We start from the raw sequence: 17470 nt of genomic DNA, 5'->3' as shown, positions 1-17470 counted from the left end.
ACCCACGAGAGAGGGGTATCCGTGAGAGGGATAACCTGCAGCTGAAGATCCCGTCAGGAACAGACACCAGTTTGAACCAAACATCTTAACAAGGATGGTCCAGCGGAAAGCAACACACGAGGGACCTGATATTCCTACCTATACACATTCACGAGACGTGAGTTAGAGCGAGAGAGACTGTACAGCCCACCTCCAAGCTGCAAGTCTGCCAAGGCAAGAAGAGACACCATTGCCAGTATTTAACGTGACCAGCAGTGGAGAAGACTACGTGGGAGTCGTTGTGTTTGAGCTATGGGTTTGGTGTGAGATATATTCTTTCCCACAGGTTGGACTTTAGTTAGTTTAATTTTCTTAACTAAGGTTGGGAGGGATGTAATATCGTAGACACGGTCCAGTGTCTCACTCTGATGTCAGTACACTAAACACCCACCCACCACCAGGCGTCATTGGTCAGATGACCCTGGCCAATAAAAGGGACTGAGTGCACGTGCTCAGGGCCCATTAGCTACCCACTATCACTGTGTACGTGTGTCATTTCCATCAGCATAATGAGGGCCTAGTGCCCGTCATTACATTCGCGACGGAGCGGCATGAAGCAACATACCATTTGATACTCCCTGTCGGCACTGGAGGGAAATTGCTATGTAAAAGTTTCCAGTTCGAGTCTGACACCTGGCGATATACAAAAGGTGAAGAAACTGTGGTTAGATAGTCTCTACCAGAAAAGACGTCAGAGAAGGTAAGTCACTTGTTCTTTAAGCTTCAAGAATAACCATTTTTTAGTGTACGTGATATTACGTTATCAAGTAATCAACTCAACAGTGTTTCTCGTGAAGAAGGGAAGATTTTGCACATGAGCAGAGTTAGCCACAGAAATGATTGAAAATGTATACTTATTTTGCTGAAGAAACAACCCAGAAGTTAAAAAGTTGTTAGGAAAAATAATGGAATCTGGGAGAAAGGAAATGTTCTGTTTTCGGAAGCAATGTGTGAGGAGAAATAGGGGGCACGTTTCTGTTGGGTATGAGCATTAACAATTGTGTAGCCATTTACTTCGGATGCAAGGGAAGCATGATATATTTATTGCGTTTATTATGAGCAATAGGAATTATTCCTCATCAATGAATAAAATATTTGAATACAGAGTTTTTTAAAAACATAGTTTCTTAATAATTAGAATGTATAACTGAGTCAAGTATTATTGGAACTAAAGGGCACAACTTAGGGTTCTTAAAAAATGCCGAGTGGAGAACAGTGACTATCTGTTTGCTGCGAAGTGTGTCCGCCTACACACATTTTTCAAGACGTTTTGTTCAGTAGGCTCTTAAGCAGCATTGTTCTGTGTGACCTAATTTAACAAAGGTTACATAAGTCTGTGGGAACAGATTGGTATTTCAACTCTGGTGACTGTCAGCGAGGGCAGTATTGGTGCTGAAAGTAGGGATGCGGCGGCCATCTTGGATCGGTTTCGTCGCTTAGCCTCACTGGGATTTCTGGCCTGTGGAGCCAAGGGTGCTCTCACGTCATCCAGCCTCACATTTCGCTTATTTTGAGGGATGTGTGCTAGTCCCAGGCTGCTGAGACGAGAGTGATGTTTTGAAGACATACCATTTACAGTGGCATTGTTTTTACCAGGCAGGAAAGAGTACTGCCAGTACAGACGTTCTGCTTCCTGCAGAAGATGACCCTTTGGGACATTGGGCGCAAGGAGGGATGCGGCCTCGTGCATTCTTATCTGCTGACTGACCAGATCAGGCATTTTATCAAGAGCGTCTCTCTCCTCTTTGTGCTCTGTCTTTTTTGCAGAATAGCCACACAAATGGTCCTCTATGAGAGCATGACTTGGCACTTTCACCTGTGGCGGCATCAATACGCCTTTGACCTTCCTGCCAGCAGAAAAAGAGCGGTGATTTAAAACTGCAGCTTTCACTGGTGGGAGAACGGCAAAGGTATTTAAAGTCAAATATTCTTTCTGGCCACTCTCAGAAATAGGAATTGTAGCTTTGAGGCTCAAGGTGTCAAATTCTCGCAATAAATTGGCTTCCGGGCTTTTAGGTTTTTCCTGGTACCAGGATGAAAGAAAGTATGTTTGTTGTGGTTCTCCTTGGTATTTCTGGACAGTAGCCCATCTGTCACTGTCCGTTTCTTTAGAAGCATCAAGTAGAGAACAATGAGAGGAACTGCACACAGATGGGAATTCCTCTGCAGGGCGTAGATCTGCCTCCAGTGAGACTGTACATGAGGCAACAGACCTGTTGTCTAGTGACGGCTGATCCCGTGCTGGTTTGTTGTCGGGGGTCAGCACTCTATCTGTGACTTTCTGCATTTCTGAACACAGCACGCAGCTGCTGTCCTCTCTGAGCTTTGGTTTCCTTGGATTTTTCCTGGGCCGAAGACACATGTATGGAGAAACTCGACCCCAGCCTTGCACCTGTGAAGCATGAAGCAAATGACATATCCATTAATAATTATTTCATCAAGAGACAAAAGAAAACAAAGCGATTTCAGTTAATTAGGCGCATTTTCATTGTTAAATAGCAAGGTTGTAATTAGAGAGCTGAGGCTGCATTATGAACTCAGTAAAATAGTGGTGTAGGTAATGGTACAGAAGGGGCCAGGTTTATCAAGCTTTTGCTCTGGTGCAGTTACAAGAAGTGATACAAACCAGTGCAAAGGCTTGCATTGGGAGTTACTTTCCAACGCAAATCCTGATTTGTGCTGGAAAGTAGTCTTAAAATAAAGCAAAGTATCACTTTGCAGTACTTTGCGTCAAGGGACGTGGCAACCACCCATGGGTTCAGATGCAAAGCCCTATCTTTTGAAAATGGTAGACAGGGATTTGCGTCAAAATGAAGCCCCCACAAGGCTGGTGTAATGCTCGAGAAAAGTTTTTTCCTAACTCTTCAAACTTGGGATGTTTGCTGAACTGTGAACACACATACAAACTTGGAAAAGTATTAAACCATGTCTAAGCATAGTATTTTGTGCTGGAAGGGTACCCTTGCAGTTTAATGCATCAAAAATGTGAATAAGCGAAATGTAATTTTCTAGTAAACAAACTAACTTCAGATTGCTAAGTTATAGCAATGATCAAACGTCCGTAAGAATATGCTTAAAAGTCTATCAAACCAAAGACAGTGGAGGACGAGTCAGCATATCCAAATTTCTTTTACTTGTAAAATGTTTTTTTTGTGTGCAGATTTATATAGCGCGATCTCGACCCGAAGGTATTGGGGCGCTGTACATGAGCACCAATTTTGTTACCGAAGGACACATTTACGTTTTACTTTATTTTTGGTAGGTACGGGGAGGTTTAGTGATTTGACCAGAATCACAGGTTGTGGAGTCAACCCCGAGACTCAAACCTTGGTTTCCCAGCTCTTAAGTCGGCAGTCTAGCCAAGAGACCACATCCTCTCCCCATGTTTTTGTGGCATTAGAACCTTGAGGTAGAAACAAAAACGCCACTGCAGATACGGCTTTCTAGTATATTCAGCACACTAGTCCACACCATTTTTCAATACTTCACCTACATAAAAACACAATTGAGTTTTAAGAAGGTCCAAAACACTGTTTGATTTGTTTCGAAAATCTGTTTACGTGCCTGGAATAAGAGTAGAAAGTATGCAGCAATGGTGAGGCTCATGCACCCCATCTTCAGCTCCTGAGGTCAATTTCAACCTGGTCACTTATTGGGTCTGGGGAGCCTGTCTTCTACATTTAACCAGGTGCTTATGAGATATGTAATTCAAACAGTCCGGACTCTATGTTCGTGAACCAGGCCCCAAGAAGCCATGGGTAATTACCCACAAAAGTGGTGTTAACTCACCACTGCCACAGGTAGACCGCACACCATTTAACCAGATTCCCCTTCCTGCCCAAGACTCAGATTGTATTCTTCACACAAAAAGTATTGACGTCGAAGGGCTAACCATCTTAGAATTGTCATCACCTTTGCAAGGAGTCGAGCATTATTCCGTTTTTTATTGTTTTGTTTTTTATAACGTAGGTTAACTAGAGCCCTTGATCATCAAACATTTCAGAGTCCTTTAATAAGAATCTGTCCCTGACTTTTATTTGGGGGGGTGGGCTTAGTGATGCCTCTATGTAGACCATGAGACAAACTCGCTAAAATGAAAACCCTCAGTGTTCCTGTGGGTAATAGCTTTGCTAGCTTACCCTCTACTTGTTTTGATTTGGGCGCTACTTTATAATGCTTCCAGATCAGTAACAAAGGCAAATTGGCCACATTGTTGCACATCAGATAAACATGGTGGATCAGGTTCCACTATTGTTGTTATCTTGCCTCCGTCCTCACAGCTTGATAACGTGCAACACAAAAGGGACTGATCATCTCAAGTCACCAACCTCAATGTCCTTCATGCATTAATTATAACAACAGTGACCAACCTATTCAAGTTCTGATGTGTCCGTGCTGCTGATATCAACCGGAGGTAGCTACTTTACTCCCAAGGTGGCAATCCTTTTTCCATACAATGGAAGCTATTAATTTTTGGTGGCCTAACGGCTAGGTCGGCTGACCTCGAATCTGGGGAACTGGATTCGAGTCTTGGCAATGACCTGACAATCCTGTGATTCTGGGAAAATCACTATCCCCCAGATGCATCAAGTATCCATTTTGCGATTCCTTATTAGCGAAAAATAAGGAATCGCTAATAAAGAATAGCAAAATGGTATGCAAGAAGAAATCACTTTAAAAATAGCGATTTCTTAAAATTTCTTAATTGCGAGTCGCAATTAAGGAATACCTCCCCATTCATTCCTATGGGCCTAGAGGCCCATAGGAATGAATGGGAAGAATTTTCAATTTGCGAGTTGCAATTAGCGAATCACAAAATGAGAATACGATTTCTAGGGTGCAGGGGTGTCCAAAGGACACCCTGTTGCACCCCTGAAATTGATCCGCAACATGAAACTTTTGCAAATTACCATGAAGTTGTACTTTATGGTAATTTGCGTGCCCTATTAGCGAAATCGCTATTTTTTAAACGTTAATGCATTGCATTTAAGAAATCTCAATTTGAGATTCCTTAAATGCAACTAATCTCAATTTATCGAATTCTCAATTTGCGATTTTTGCATTTGGGATGATGCATCCCAAATGCAAAAATACCGGTCGCAAAGGGGCAGATTCCGAGAATCTGCCCCTTTGCGACCAGATTTTCCGTTGATGCATCTGGGCCTTAATCTCCCCGTGCCTAACAAAAATGAATGTGTCCTCATGTAATGCAACTGGTGCTTGTGTAAAGCGCTCTGATACCGATTTGGGTCAAGTTCGCGCTATATAAAACTCAGTAAAATATATATATTTTTTAAAACACACTATGTAAACATCACAAAATAAACTAATATACATGATTGTATTGCTGTGACTTGCAACCTGATTTCTGACTCCTCGATTTTAGAATCAAATTACAGTAAAAAGACGAATCTAGTAGGCTGACTAATGATGGTATGGTTCAATAGGGTAGACTAATCTTTTGAATGATTTATGTGAATAATTTATGTAATGTCTGTGTGCTTTTAATTTGAATGTGTATTCATGATGTTGGATCCGTTATTTCTTCTGATCGGGGTTTGAAAGAGTCATCAATGAGAACCTTATCCTGCTGTAGGGAATTTGATTGGAAGGCTACAGAGAGGCCCCCGTCTCCATGCGACCAGTGGAAGACCCACAAAGGAAACTAGTTTCAAAGACATCAGGTTTGTTGATCAATGGTAGGTACCCACTACACCTAACAATCAAGAACATCTCCTACATCAACTTTATCAAACTTGTGAAGTATTTCTTACTTTAGGAGAGATACTTTATGGCCAAGGTCTTTTCTGTAAAGTTTACGATGTTGAAAGACTCTTGTGGCAAAACAGCGCTCTCCTTAAATTGAGGACTAACCTATTTGTTTACCAAAATTAAACAAAAGGTGGTTCTGTCGGGTTTTAGCGAACAACAGCGTTGGTAACATAGCTATAAATGCAGTTTAAGGTTTAAAGCCTCTGACACAAAAACACCAAGCTTAATCAATAAAGCATGCAGGCATCGATTGTTTCAACGTACTTAATAAATAAGACATGGGAAAATCAAAATTGCATTAATCAAATGTTTATCCCAAAATTACTTCATTCATTAGTACATAAAGTATCATAATACGGACTGTCAATAACAATACAGAATAAGGAAGGTGACACAAATGCAAAGAATTCAGGTAGTGAATATTATATACAGTGCAGACATACATATATGTACAGGTGGTGGAATAAAATACAAAATAGGCCAGAAACGTGTTACACAAACAAGAAATTCTATCTATCAAAGTATAGAGTCTTGTCGATGCTGGACCTAATATAGAGCGTCGACGTTTCAACCCTGGAGTGCCCCAGTTGGAGGTCACGGCGGGTCTTTCTCAAGACAGGAGGAGGTGATGACAGTCTGAAAATAAATTAAGCAATGTGTCAAAGAGGCGCTAGATGCAGCATGATAAATGGATGCATCTGTAGGGTTATCAATACTCACCCTACTGAAGGCCGGTTACTTAGCCAGGACGGGATGGGAGTGGCACAATGGCCTGAAATCTGTGGAACAGGAGCAGTCCCAGATTAATTACTTCAAGAGTTTAAGCGTGCCCATTGCCTGAGTGGCAAGTGTGAGTACACCGTTACGTGAAATCCAGGGATTTGTATATCGTGTGTGGGTGCCTGTTCCCTGAACGGTACAGTTCAGTGATCTGGAGTTAAGTAAATACCGTTGAGTGACTCGGTGAGGCAGGGATGAAAGATAATTACTGACTCAGGCAGGGGGGTGAAAAACTGACTTAGTTGTGGCCGGTGCAGATGAACACTCGGCTAGAGGTCGTGCATAACCATAAAGTGACTAGAGAGAAACGTCCAGGTGTTGGCGGTTTAAGGGTGCCATACAGTGATCTATAGTAGTATCAAAATGAGCTTAAAAAGAGATCGCGGGGGATCCGTTTTGAGAAACGAAACGTGAGCCGAGACGATTGCTATCGTGACACGAGAAAGTTAGTGCCTTGCATCAAGGGCTGTGAAGGCATCTCGCTGATCTTACCTTGTCGTATTCAAACGAACGAATCCGTTAGGTAGCTAGGAGGGCAAGCGTCCCATCCTAGACCTACTCTGAGTTAGGCAGTGGCCGGAAAAGTGAAACCCGGTTAAATCTGGAAACCGACGTGGCCGCGAGGACGCGTGCACGTCGATGTAGACGCCAGTGGGTCGCTAGGTAACAGCTTCCTGCATTGTAACTCGCAGGTTGCGTCAGTGCGTCATCGAGTGACGGACAGAAGTGATTGTGAAAGGTGCTCGTCATGTGGAAAGATTAAAATAATTAAAAGATCTCCAGGGAATGCCGGGCAATTAGTGACCTCATGGCATATTTTCAGAATTTGACACGGTAACAAGGTTAAGTTTGTTATGTTATGTTATTATCATTTATATATTGCGCACAGATGCTCCAGCTAAGGAGCGTCCTGGCGCAAGGAAAAGGCAAACACAACACAACGCAAAAGAAGTACAGCTCCGGGTAAAGAAATTAAAACAGGTAAGTTTTCACGGCCCTACGAAATGCCAATAGATCCTCTAGCAAGCGAATTTCCAAAGGGAGGGAGTTCCAGAGAGCCGCAGCTCTCACACGAAACGAACGGCCGCTCCCATCCGGCTAAGCCTGAAACGCGGGATAACCGCCAGAGATTGCCCAAGAGATCTCAGAGAGCGAGTCGGGACATAGGCGGATAAAAGATTATTGAGGATCTCAGGTGCCGATCCTTTTAAGATTTTAAAGGCAAGGCTAAGGGCCTTAAAGTGGATTCGACTTTTAATCGGTAACCAGTGTAGGGACTGCAGGGTATTGGAAATGGGGCAGGACCTCGGCAAACCCACCACTGCTCTCGCAGCAGCATTCTGTACTCGCTGCAGGCGGACGATCTCAGATTGGTTAACTCCCAGCAGGAGCGAGCTGGCATAGTCCAGCCGGGAGATAATCGTCGCTTGAATAATCAGCTGTCTCGTCGGGGCATCAAAATATTTGAGCACCGGCCTTAACCCACGCAAGACACCAAAACAGCATGCGGCCACTCTCTTGGTATGGGTAGTGAAGCAAAGGGTGTGATCTAGCCACACTCCCAGGTTCCTAAGTTCCATCACTGGAGTAGGAGCCGGCCCTAACTCCGGAGGCCACCAAACGCCTCCCCAGCGGTCCGCTCCCTTCCCAACGATCATCACCTCAGTTTTTTTTCGCGTTCAGCTGGAGACAGTTGTTATTCATCCAGCTGGCCACCTCTCTCAGCCCATCTCGAAACCTGGGGGCGTCCTGTTCGGCATCCCCGCTGATCGTGACCGCTAGCTGCGTGTCGTCGGCATACGAGACCATGGTTAGGCCCCATTGCCTGGCGACTTCAGCCAGCGGCCGCACGTACAAGTTGAAAAGCGTGGGACTCAGCGAAGAGCCCTGAGGGACCCCCAGGTCCAGCTGATGGAATTTGGACTGAAAAGGAGGGGTGGCAACGCAGAAGGAGCGATCGCTAAGGAAGGAACGGAACCACTGCAGAGCAGAGCCACAGATGCCAATGTCCTCCAGGCAGTGCAGAAGGATGCGATGGGACACCGTGTCAAAGGCAGCGCTAAGGTCTAATAAAATAAGCGCTGCCGTTTGACCTGCATCCAACACACTCCGCAGATGTTCTACCATTGCCAGAAGGGCCGTCTCCGTGCTGTGACCAGCACGGAACCCATTCTGCGTAGGATCGAGGACATTGGCCTGGGCCATATGCTCAATCAGAGCCAGGTTGACGTGGGCCTCCATGACTTTGGCCGGCCAGGGGAGCAATGAAATCGGGCGGTAGTTTTCCCGGTCTAAAGGATCCAATGATGGTTTTTTCAGGATCGGGGAGACCACCGCCTGCTTCCACTTGGCAGGAACCGTGCCTGAAGTCAAGGAAAGGTTAATCAGCGAGCACACCGCCGTACGCCCCTGAAAAGAGGAATCTCTAAAAAGGGCAGGTCTAAGCGGGTCCGCAGGAGAGTCGGACTTGACTCGTTGTGCCAACTTGACAAACCCATCCCAAGACAGAGTAGGGAGAGAGTGAAATGCCGGGCAGCTGCAAGGGCCATTCAGAGGGATGAGAGGCAGCGTCGTGCTGGGAAACGACTGGTAAATGGTCTTAACTTTCTCCAAGAAGAAAGCGGCCAAAGTCTCGCAATGGGAGGTAGAACCATCCACTTGCGGAGCCGCTCTCTTAGCCATCAGATTTTTGAGGGCTTTGAATATGGTCTTCGATGGAATGTGGCTGTTGCGGAATTCCGTCGCATAGAACGCCGCATGGGCTCTACAAATAGCTCGATGGTAGAGCTTGACTGAAGCCAGATACATGTTTTTTTTGGCCATATCATACGTCTTCCGCCACTCCCTTTCTGCCCTTCTACATGTACCCTTCAGGGCACGGAGGGCACTGTCGTACCAAGGACTCGACTGCCTGGAGCTAGATTTACTTGAGACAATAGGCACCAGCTTGTCAAGCGCCTTGGTAGTCCAGCTGCAGAATTGTTCGTAGCCCGAGGTGACATTAAGCAGGGGGCCTAATGGCTCTTCAGCCATGATGTAATGTAGGTCCTCTAGCCTGAGCTTATTCCAGTGCCGCCGAGGGATCCACTTAGGAGATGGAGTAATAGGGGTTTCGGGGAGAGGTAGCCAGACGGACACCAAAAAATGATCAGTCCAGCCCAATGGAGAAATAGCCAAAACCTGGACATCCGATAAGTTAGTAAAAAACGGGTCCAGGATGTGACCAGCCACATGTGTGGGTTGAGTGACAAATTGGGTCAGCTGAAGAGCCTCCAGATCCGCCAGAAGACCACTGATGGCCGAGGTCTGTTGATTATCAAAATGCAGGTTGAGGTCACCTATGATGCAAAAATTGGCGCAGTCACTGGCTAGCGTACTAACCGCCTCAGGGAATGCTCCCCTGAATGCTACATCACTGCCTGGGGGGCGGTACACGACCATCCCAGACAGCGTGAACTGAGGACTGATGGTGATCTTAAACAGGGCGCTTTCGCACCCCGCAATATGCAAACCCGTCCAAGTGCACACAAAGGTGGATTTTATAGCTAAGGCAATGCCTCCACCTCTTGACAGGCGATTCTGCGTAAAGAGTGAATATCCTGGAGGGCAAGCCAGATTAATTATGTCTGTGTCTGTGTCCTGGAGCCAGGTCTCAGTGATGATAAACAGATCTGGCTCCTCGTCGGCGATAAGGTCCATGATAGACAGATAATGTTTGACCAGAGATCTGGTATTAAGATTTAAGATACGCAGACCATGAACACGACACTTGCTCAGCTGAGGCACACTTCTGCCTTCCAATAGAGCTGCTGTGTTGTCATAGTCCCGAATACCCGTTGGCTGGTCGAGAGGCCATCCCTTGCAGGCACATTGATAGGGGCCAGACAGGGGATGGGTCGGTGCAAAAACGCATCGTGGAATGGACTGCCCAATCGCCCGAAGCAATGCACTGGTGTAGACAATCATCCTACCTCCCAGAAGGTGCTAAATGGGAGGGGCCCGCCGCGCCCAACGCGCGTCCTCAGCGCGGACGGGCGCAGACGGGCAGGACTCTGGCAAGACTCCGGCAAGCGACGGCGTCCAACTGCGCGTTCCCGCTGCACGGGAGAGAACGACTTTAAATAGGCATAGAAATGGAGGGAGGAGCGCAGGGACGCTCCAAGATGGCGCCCGCCGAAAGACCAGCGTCCCAAGCCAAAATGGCGCCGATCGTCTATCCCCAGACCACCCACAGAACCCGGGTCCACCAAAGCGGTGGTGCAGTTACAACAATTATATGCAGGTATGAGGGGGGGGGGAGAGAGCCCAACCAGTTGCCAATTAAAACAGAGCAAAACTAAATAAAACGGCCAGTGATTCAAAAGCAAAGTAAAATTAAAACTGAGCGCGTACAAACCGCGGCGCGGTAATGCGGCACCTTTCCAGTTTTGAAATGGAAACCCGATTAAATCTGGAATACGACGTGGCCGCGGGGACGCGTGCACGTCGATGGAGACGCCAGTGGGTTGCTAGGCGACAGCTTCCTGCAATAGAACACACAGATGGCGTGAATACGTCATCGAGTGACGGACAGGAGTGTTTGTGAAAGGTGATTGTCATGTGAAAAAATTGATACACCCGATATACAAATCCCTGGATTTCACGTAACGGTGTACTCACACTTGCCACTCAGGCAATGGGCACGCTTAAACTCTTGAAGTAATTAATCTGGGACTGCTCCTGTTCCACAGATTTCAGGCCATTGTGCCACTCCCATCCCGTCCTGGCTAAGTAACCGGCCTTCAGTAGGGTGAGTATTGATAACCCTACAGATGCATCCATTTATCATGCTGCATCTAGCGCCTCTTTGACACATTGCTTAATTTATTTTCAGACTGTCATCACCTCCTCCTGTCTTGAGAAAGACCCGCCGTGACCTCCAACTGGGGCACTCCAGGGTCGAAACGTCGACGCTCTATATTAGGTCCAGCATCGACAAGACTCTATACTTTGATATATAGAATTTCTTGTTTGTGTAACAAGTTTCTGGCCTATTTTGTATTTTATTCCACCACCTGTACATATATGTATGTCTGCACTGTATATAATATTCACTACCTGAATTCTTTGCATTTGTGTCACCTCCCTTATTCTGTATTGTTATTGACAGTCCGTATTAAGATACTTTATGTACTAATGAACGAAGTAATTTTGGGATAAACATTTGATTAATTAAATTTTGATTTTCCCATGTCTTATTTATTAAGTACGTTGAAACAATCGATGCCTGCATGCTTTATTGATTAAGCTTGGTGTTTTTGTGTCAGAGGCTTTAAACCTTAAACTGCATTTATAGCTGTGTTACCAACGCTGTTGTTCGCTAAAACCCAACAGAACCACCTTTTGTTTTTTATGTACTTACCCAGGTTCTGAGGGACACAGGGTCACCCCTTTTCGTTTAATCATATTTGTTTACCAAGCTATCTTACTGTTGGACTTGGCCCTTTTGGCAGGTTCACGCCAAAACTTTTTGCTTTTGCCTAGCCTGTTTCTGTAACCTGGTGTTGGTGATTTTAGGCCTCTGCTCACTTTTTCACTGTGGTGCAGTGTAAAGTGTGTGAGCTCTCTGTGTATGTGTGGTGATTGGCCTGCCCTCCCATAGGAATGCATGGGGAATATGTGTGTCCATGGTAGTTCCTGATGTGTGGGGAGTGCAGGGTCGAGTTTGGTATGTGCGAACTCGTATGATTAAATGCTGCGCGATGATGTGCGCGGATTTATTGTGTCTGGTGTGGAAGTGCCACTTCTAGAAGTTGGCATGTCTGTGCAGTGAATGTGAATTGGCTGTCTGGCTTGTGATTGGCTGGAGCTGGCTGGTGTGCCTGGCTCCAGGAATCAGGATGGGTCTGCCCCGGTGGTGAATGGAGAGATCTGCATGTTGATGTGAGGGAGGGGTGAACTTGGGACCTGAATGTGGTGCGACTGATGTCCCTAGCCTGTCCTGTGAATAGCGAGAGAGGCTGAGCACAACAAAGTGCTCAAGAACCAGTTGTAACTGGTTCTACTCCTGCCCTGCAGCCTGAGACAACGGGATTTTGTGTATAAAAGAGGGGCTGTGACCCCATAAAAATGTTCTTGTGCTCAACTTGAATCTACCAGGGGCGTGCTGCTGCTGGGGCCATGGGGAAGGCTTGCCTCCCTTGGCCCTGCCCAGCCCCTGGATGCCCTGCCCCATGACATAGGAGGACTTTTCTTTGCTGAGGAACTGGTGGCTCCATCTCTTTGTCCCCGGACCTTGCTGCATCTCTCTAGCACCCTGGGAGTGCTTTACTTAAGATTCCCCTGCAGAGCGCCTGTCTATGTGGCACCAAGGCGCCTTGTTTTGCTGTGGGGGAAAGAGCTCCTGGTTGTAACTTGCAGCACTGAGCTGCGATCATTTGTGAGGGGGATCCGAATGTAGGGATTCCCCCGCTGTGGCTGACTTCCTTGCAGGTGCCCACCCTGCTTGTCTCGTTCTCTTTGGTGTGCAGGTGCCCACCCTGCGTCTTGCCGTGGTTATTTTATAGAGAGCGGGTGCCACCCCGCTGGCCATTTTAAATTATAGAGGGAGCCTACCCCTCGGTGATGGAATCCTGCTGCCGCAAACCGCGGCCCGCCTGGTTGTGGGCGGGGCAAGCGGGATGGAAGCGGGAAGAAGAATGCAGCCGGAAGGAGAAGCTGGCTGGAGGAGAATGGCGCCTGCCTGTGCAGGGCTCCCATGCGGAGGGAGAGCCCCGCAGGTGCCAGAGAGTGCAGCTCGGAGGCGGACGCGAGGCACATTGCCGGTGCCTGCTCCCCCACCGCAGGGTGAAAAGGAAGAAGCAGAGGAAGCCGGAAGCAACGCGAGAAGGGACACAGGAAGGCTCCCAGTCCGACGCGGGGCTCCCGTGTTTGTGGAGGGAGCCCAGCGGTGCCAGCCGTGATGTTCGAGAGCGCCTCGAGGGATGGGGGCTCTTCTGCTGCACTGCCAGGATCCCCGGTGAACTGGAGAGGATCCCGGCGCCTGTCCCGAGTCTGAAGGAGACCGGTGAGTACAGGCAGAGTCCTACGGCAGGGAGGGTGGGGTCCCTCCTGAGGCATGCTATTGGTGTCTGCCCCCATAGTCGTTTCCCCTGAGCGGCCGCACCAGAGAGCGGGCCACTCCCACGTTGTTCTGGTCTGTTCAGTTCAAGAGCCAGGTGGCTCCAGCAATTGGCCCCAGTATCTTAGAGCCTAGGTGGCTCCCATAGGGGCATATTTGTTTTCAGGAGCCTGTGTGGCTCTAAACCTGGCCATATTTGTTTAAAGAACCCCGAGGGGGGTCTTCAGGGGTCCGTGCTACCCCAGTTGGCGCAGTATAAGTTAAGGAGCCAGTGGGCTCCAGGGGACATATGTATCTCTAGAGCCTGAGAGCTCCAACGAAGCCCCAGTTGTTTTTCAGAGCCAGGTGACTCCCAGGGGTACCTTATTGTATTTCCAGAGCTAGAGGTCTCCCAAGGATGGGCCTGTTTGTTTTCAGAGCCTTGGTGGTTCCAACAGTGGCCTAAGTTATTTCAGAGCCTAGAGGGCTCCAACGTTTGGCACAGTTTGCTCAGAGGGCCAGTAAGGGCTCATGCTGCAGTTTACTTCCCAGCTGCCCAGCAAGTAGTGGGCAGCTGCTCCGTTTAGGTGCAATTCTGAGTGCAAGTCCCTGGGAGGGACAAAAGTGGCACAGAGGTGCCAGGCCTTCCACAGCTGCGCAGCACTTAGTGCCAGCTGCAGCGTTTTGGCCCTGTTCTTGTCCTCAGCTGCCCAGCAAGTAGTGGGCAGCTGCAACGTTTAGGTTTGACTGGCTCTGCGATGGCAGCGCGCCCAGGCATTCGGGACACAGGGCATTTGAGCCCCTTCTTGATGGCCAGATGGCCAGGGGGGCTGGTATGTGGATAGGGCGCAAGGCCCTAAATGTGATATGTGCTTTAAATGTGGTGCTAGGAAATGTAATGCATCTAGTATGGTTTACGCACCCTGTATTCATACCTCTAGAGATGGTTTTACCTACGGAGGTTTGTGTTAGTGAGATTGTGCTTCACTGTGATTTATGCCCCTAAATGTGAGTTATACTTAGGAGGTAGGGTCTAATGTGTTTAGACTAGTGAGGAGATTGCCTACTGTCTTTATACTGGTTAATGCCTTTATGCCTGTGATACCTCTAAATGTGTTTTCCTGCTTAGGAGGTTGTTTTTGCCTAGTATAGTTTATACTAGTGAGTTTATGTGTCCCTGCGTGATCGATGCCTATGGTTATTAGTATTGCGTAGTGTGCACCTACCTGCTACCAGTGGTTACTGGGTGTGGTCTATAATTGTTATTTGGTGTTACAGTTACACTAAGTGCTAGTTCTACTAAGTGCTGATCCTGACAGTGGCCCACGTGGCCCTGTCCGGTGTAAATAATCCCTTGTGAATATTGCCCGTGCCAGTTGGCACAATGTATATTGCGTGATTACTGTCTGATGTGTTTTGACAATACAAAAGTTATTTTTATATAACCTTGTGTGGAGTTCCTTTTGTAGTGTGCCTGGGATGTTGTTGCTGTGTGCGTGCGCAAATGCTTTACACATTGCCTACGGGATAAGCCTGTCTGCTCGTGCCAAGCTACCAAGGGGGTGAGCAGGGGTTATCTTTGGCGTGTAACTCCCTTGCCCTGACTAGAGTGGTGGTTTCTGCTTGGCTTTGGCGCAAGCCTTAGCCAACCAGAAATCCCAGTTCTAACACTTACTCTTTATAACACAGACATATCAGCCTCTCCCAGCACCACCTCAGGCAAGGTCTCCCACAGCGAGGAGAACCAGAGAGACTGGGTTGGAGAAAAAGACAATCAGAAACTGCTGTGAAAATTGCTTGTGGGGTCGAAAATCAAATCTTCCCACCTTGCAAATATCTGTGCTATCCTGTCATATTTTAACATTTTTGGCTGATGCTATTTTCCCCAGGCAGAGCACAGGTGGTCACAATATCTCTGATGTCACTGGAAGTGAGCCACCTTGCTTCTCTAGCAACGCACACAGCTGTGCTGGACTTAGGATACACCCAAGGTGTTCAGTCCACCTCCACCCATAGTATATGTTGACCACTGGCCAGTCCCTTGGCCCTCGGTCAACTGGGTGTGGTGCAACGGATTGGTAGGTACGGCATAGGCCTTTTACTGACACAACATTGAAATGTGTTTACCAAGCCTCTTATTAAAATCTGCCCACCTCCCGCCACTAACTAAAGCTCTTGACTTCACTTTCAGTGTGTGCTGACAGGGACCTCAAGACATTTTGTGAAAGACATGCCTTTGCGATACTATGCCATCAGGTTATTGTGGAACCAATATAATAAGAGTTAGAATTAGTGTGAGGGGTATGTCCTTGCATCTTCCAAGACAACAAAACCCCTGAATTCCCCTTTTTATTGGATACTGAAACTTATACCACCACGGCTACTGAGAGCTGTTCAGGCACCGTATTGTAACACATTGGTCACAGTCAAATTGCGGCTGTATCAGGAAATTTCTAAATGCATCTACAAGATCAAAGGACAACCAAGTGTTTGCTTAAGTACCCCTGCCCTGTTTTGTAGCCTTTGCATTGATGGCACATTGCCAGGACTTGCAGAAACCAGACCAATGCAGCTGGTTCAAGATACAGATGATGCTTTTATGTTATCTCACATTAGGGATGGTCTTTAAAGAGCTCTTTCAGCATTGTCCAGTTACAATCGAGGGCATAAGTTAGAAGTTAACATCGATAATACCTAAATTGTGAAATCTAAATTTGACAGATTTACCGACTTAAATAAAAATAAACTGCTTCATCATTTTCCACAAAAAGACGAGTCCCTGTCCCAATTTAACTATATGCAAATAATGTATTAATAATGGTAAGCAAAGACATTTGGTGGTCCTTCACGAGTACAGTATTTATAACCATTTTGCAGTAAACACTGAAAAAATAAAGTTTCTTATTTTTGGGAACAAATATAGCAAGTCTTTCTGACAGCATGGAGGAAATTAGACGGAGAGAGTACACTTCAACACATATTTTGGCATAAATGCTTGTGTCCCCTTTCACTGGGCACAGGACTTAGAGCAGGCATCTGTTCCGTCTAGGGTAACCTCCAGTGGCTTGGCAAAGTTCAGTCACAAGCACAGGGGACTATTTCTTACCACGCTTTTATTAGCATTTGAAAGTAAGGTAATCTCAAAGGCTTTGTATGATGCAGAACTGCTGGCCTGTGAACATAGACTCCTGGAAAATCATCAAAAACCATACTTTGAAACGCATATTAAATTGTTTACCCAATTAGATGCCCCAGGCGCTCAGGCATGAGATTGGATATATATATATATATATCATGGTATATCTTGGCAAAGGTAAGCCTAATTAGATCTACACATTCTTTGCCTTTGCAGGGATCAAATTAACATCTCTCTACTGTGTTGCAATTAGATATTAATGAGTGAAACAGCAAGTAATGGATTCGTTTTAAGACAGATAAACTTAAACAAAGGTCTGCATATTGACTTTGGTCGCATACAGCAGTGGAATGTCTTCCCCTCCAACCAGGCGTTCTCCATGCAGAACTGTAAAAGTAAGAGGCTGTATTTACCAAGAAGTTACATCCTCTATTACCCTTAATTCTTTGTGTGACGATGAGGTGTTTCCTTACATTGATCAGTTGCCAGACTTATAGTTAAGGTTAGAGGTTCTTACCTTTCAGTTAGGGATTCATTGTGTGTTTCTAGCCCAAGCATGGAGTCACTCATAAGGGCTAATGAAGGGACATGTATATGCATTTTAAATGGCAGTGGTACTAATACTCCTATTTTGCTGCTCAGTGCTATTTCTTATCTTTGCAGCA

The 17470-nt window shown here is 46.6% G+C and overlaps 1 protein-coding gene across 3 annotated transcripts in view; it reads right to left on the bottom strand.

The window, feature by feature from the left end:
• Positions 1 to 1059: 1059 nt before the first annotated feature.
• Positions 1060 to 17470, bottom strand: part of C12H16orf46 (chromosome 12 C16orf46 homolog) — a 132567-nt gene continuing 116156 nt past the window's right edge. For all 3 annotated transcript variants that reach the window (XM_078671462.1, XM_078671464.1, XM_078671463.1), the window contains one exon: positions 1060 to 2431. In XM_078671462.1, the coding sequence (XP_078527588.1) occupies positions 1364 to 2431 (1068 nt within the window). In that variant the 3' untranslated portion in view covers positions 1060 to 1363. The remainder of the gene's footprint in view (positions 2432 to 17470) is intronic.

This window comes from Lissotriton helveticus, chromosome 12 (assembly GCF_964261635.1).
Source record: "Lissotriton helveticus chromosome 12, aLisHel1.1, whole genome shotgun sequence".
Taxonomy (NCBI): domain Eukaryota; kingdom Metazoa; phylum Chordata; class Amphibia; order Caudata; family Salamandridae; genus Lissotriton; species Lissotriton helveticus.
The sequence above is the reverse complement of the archived record's forward strand: the minus strand, read 5'-3'. Positions and strand labels throughout refer to the sequence as shown.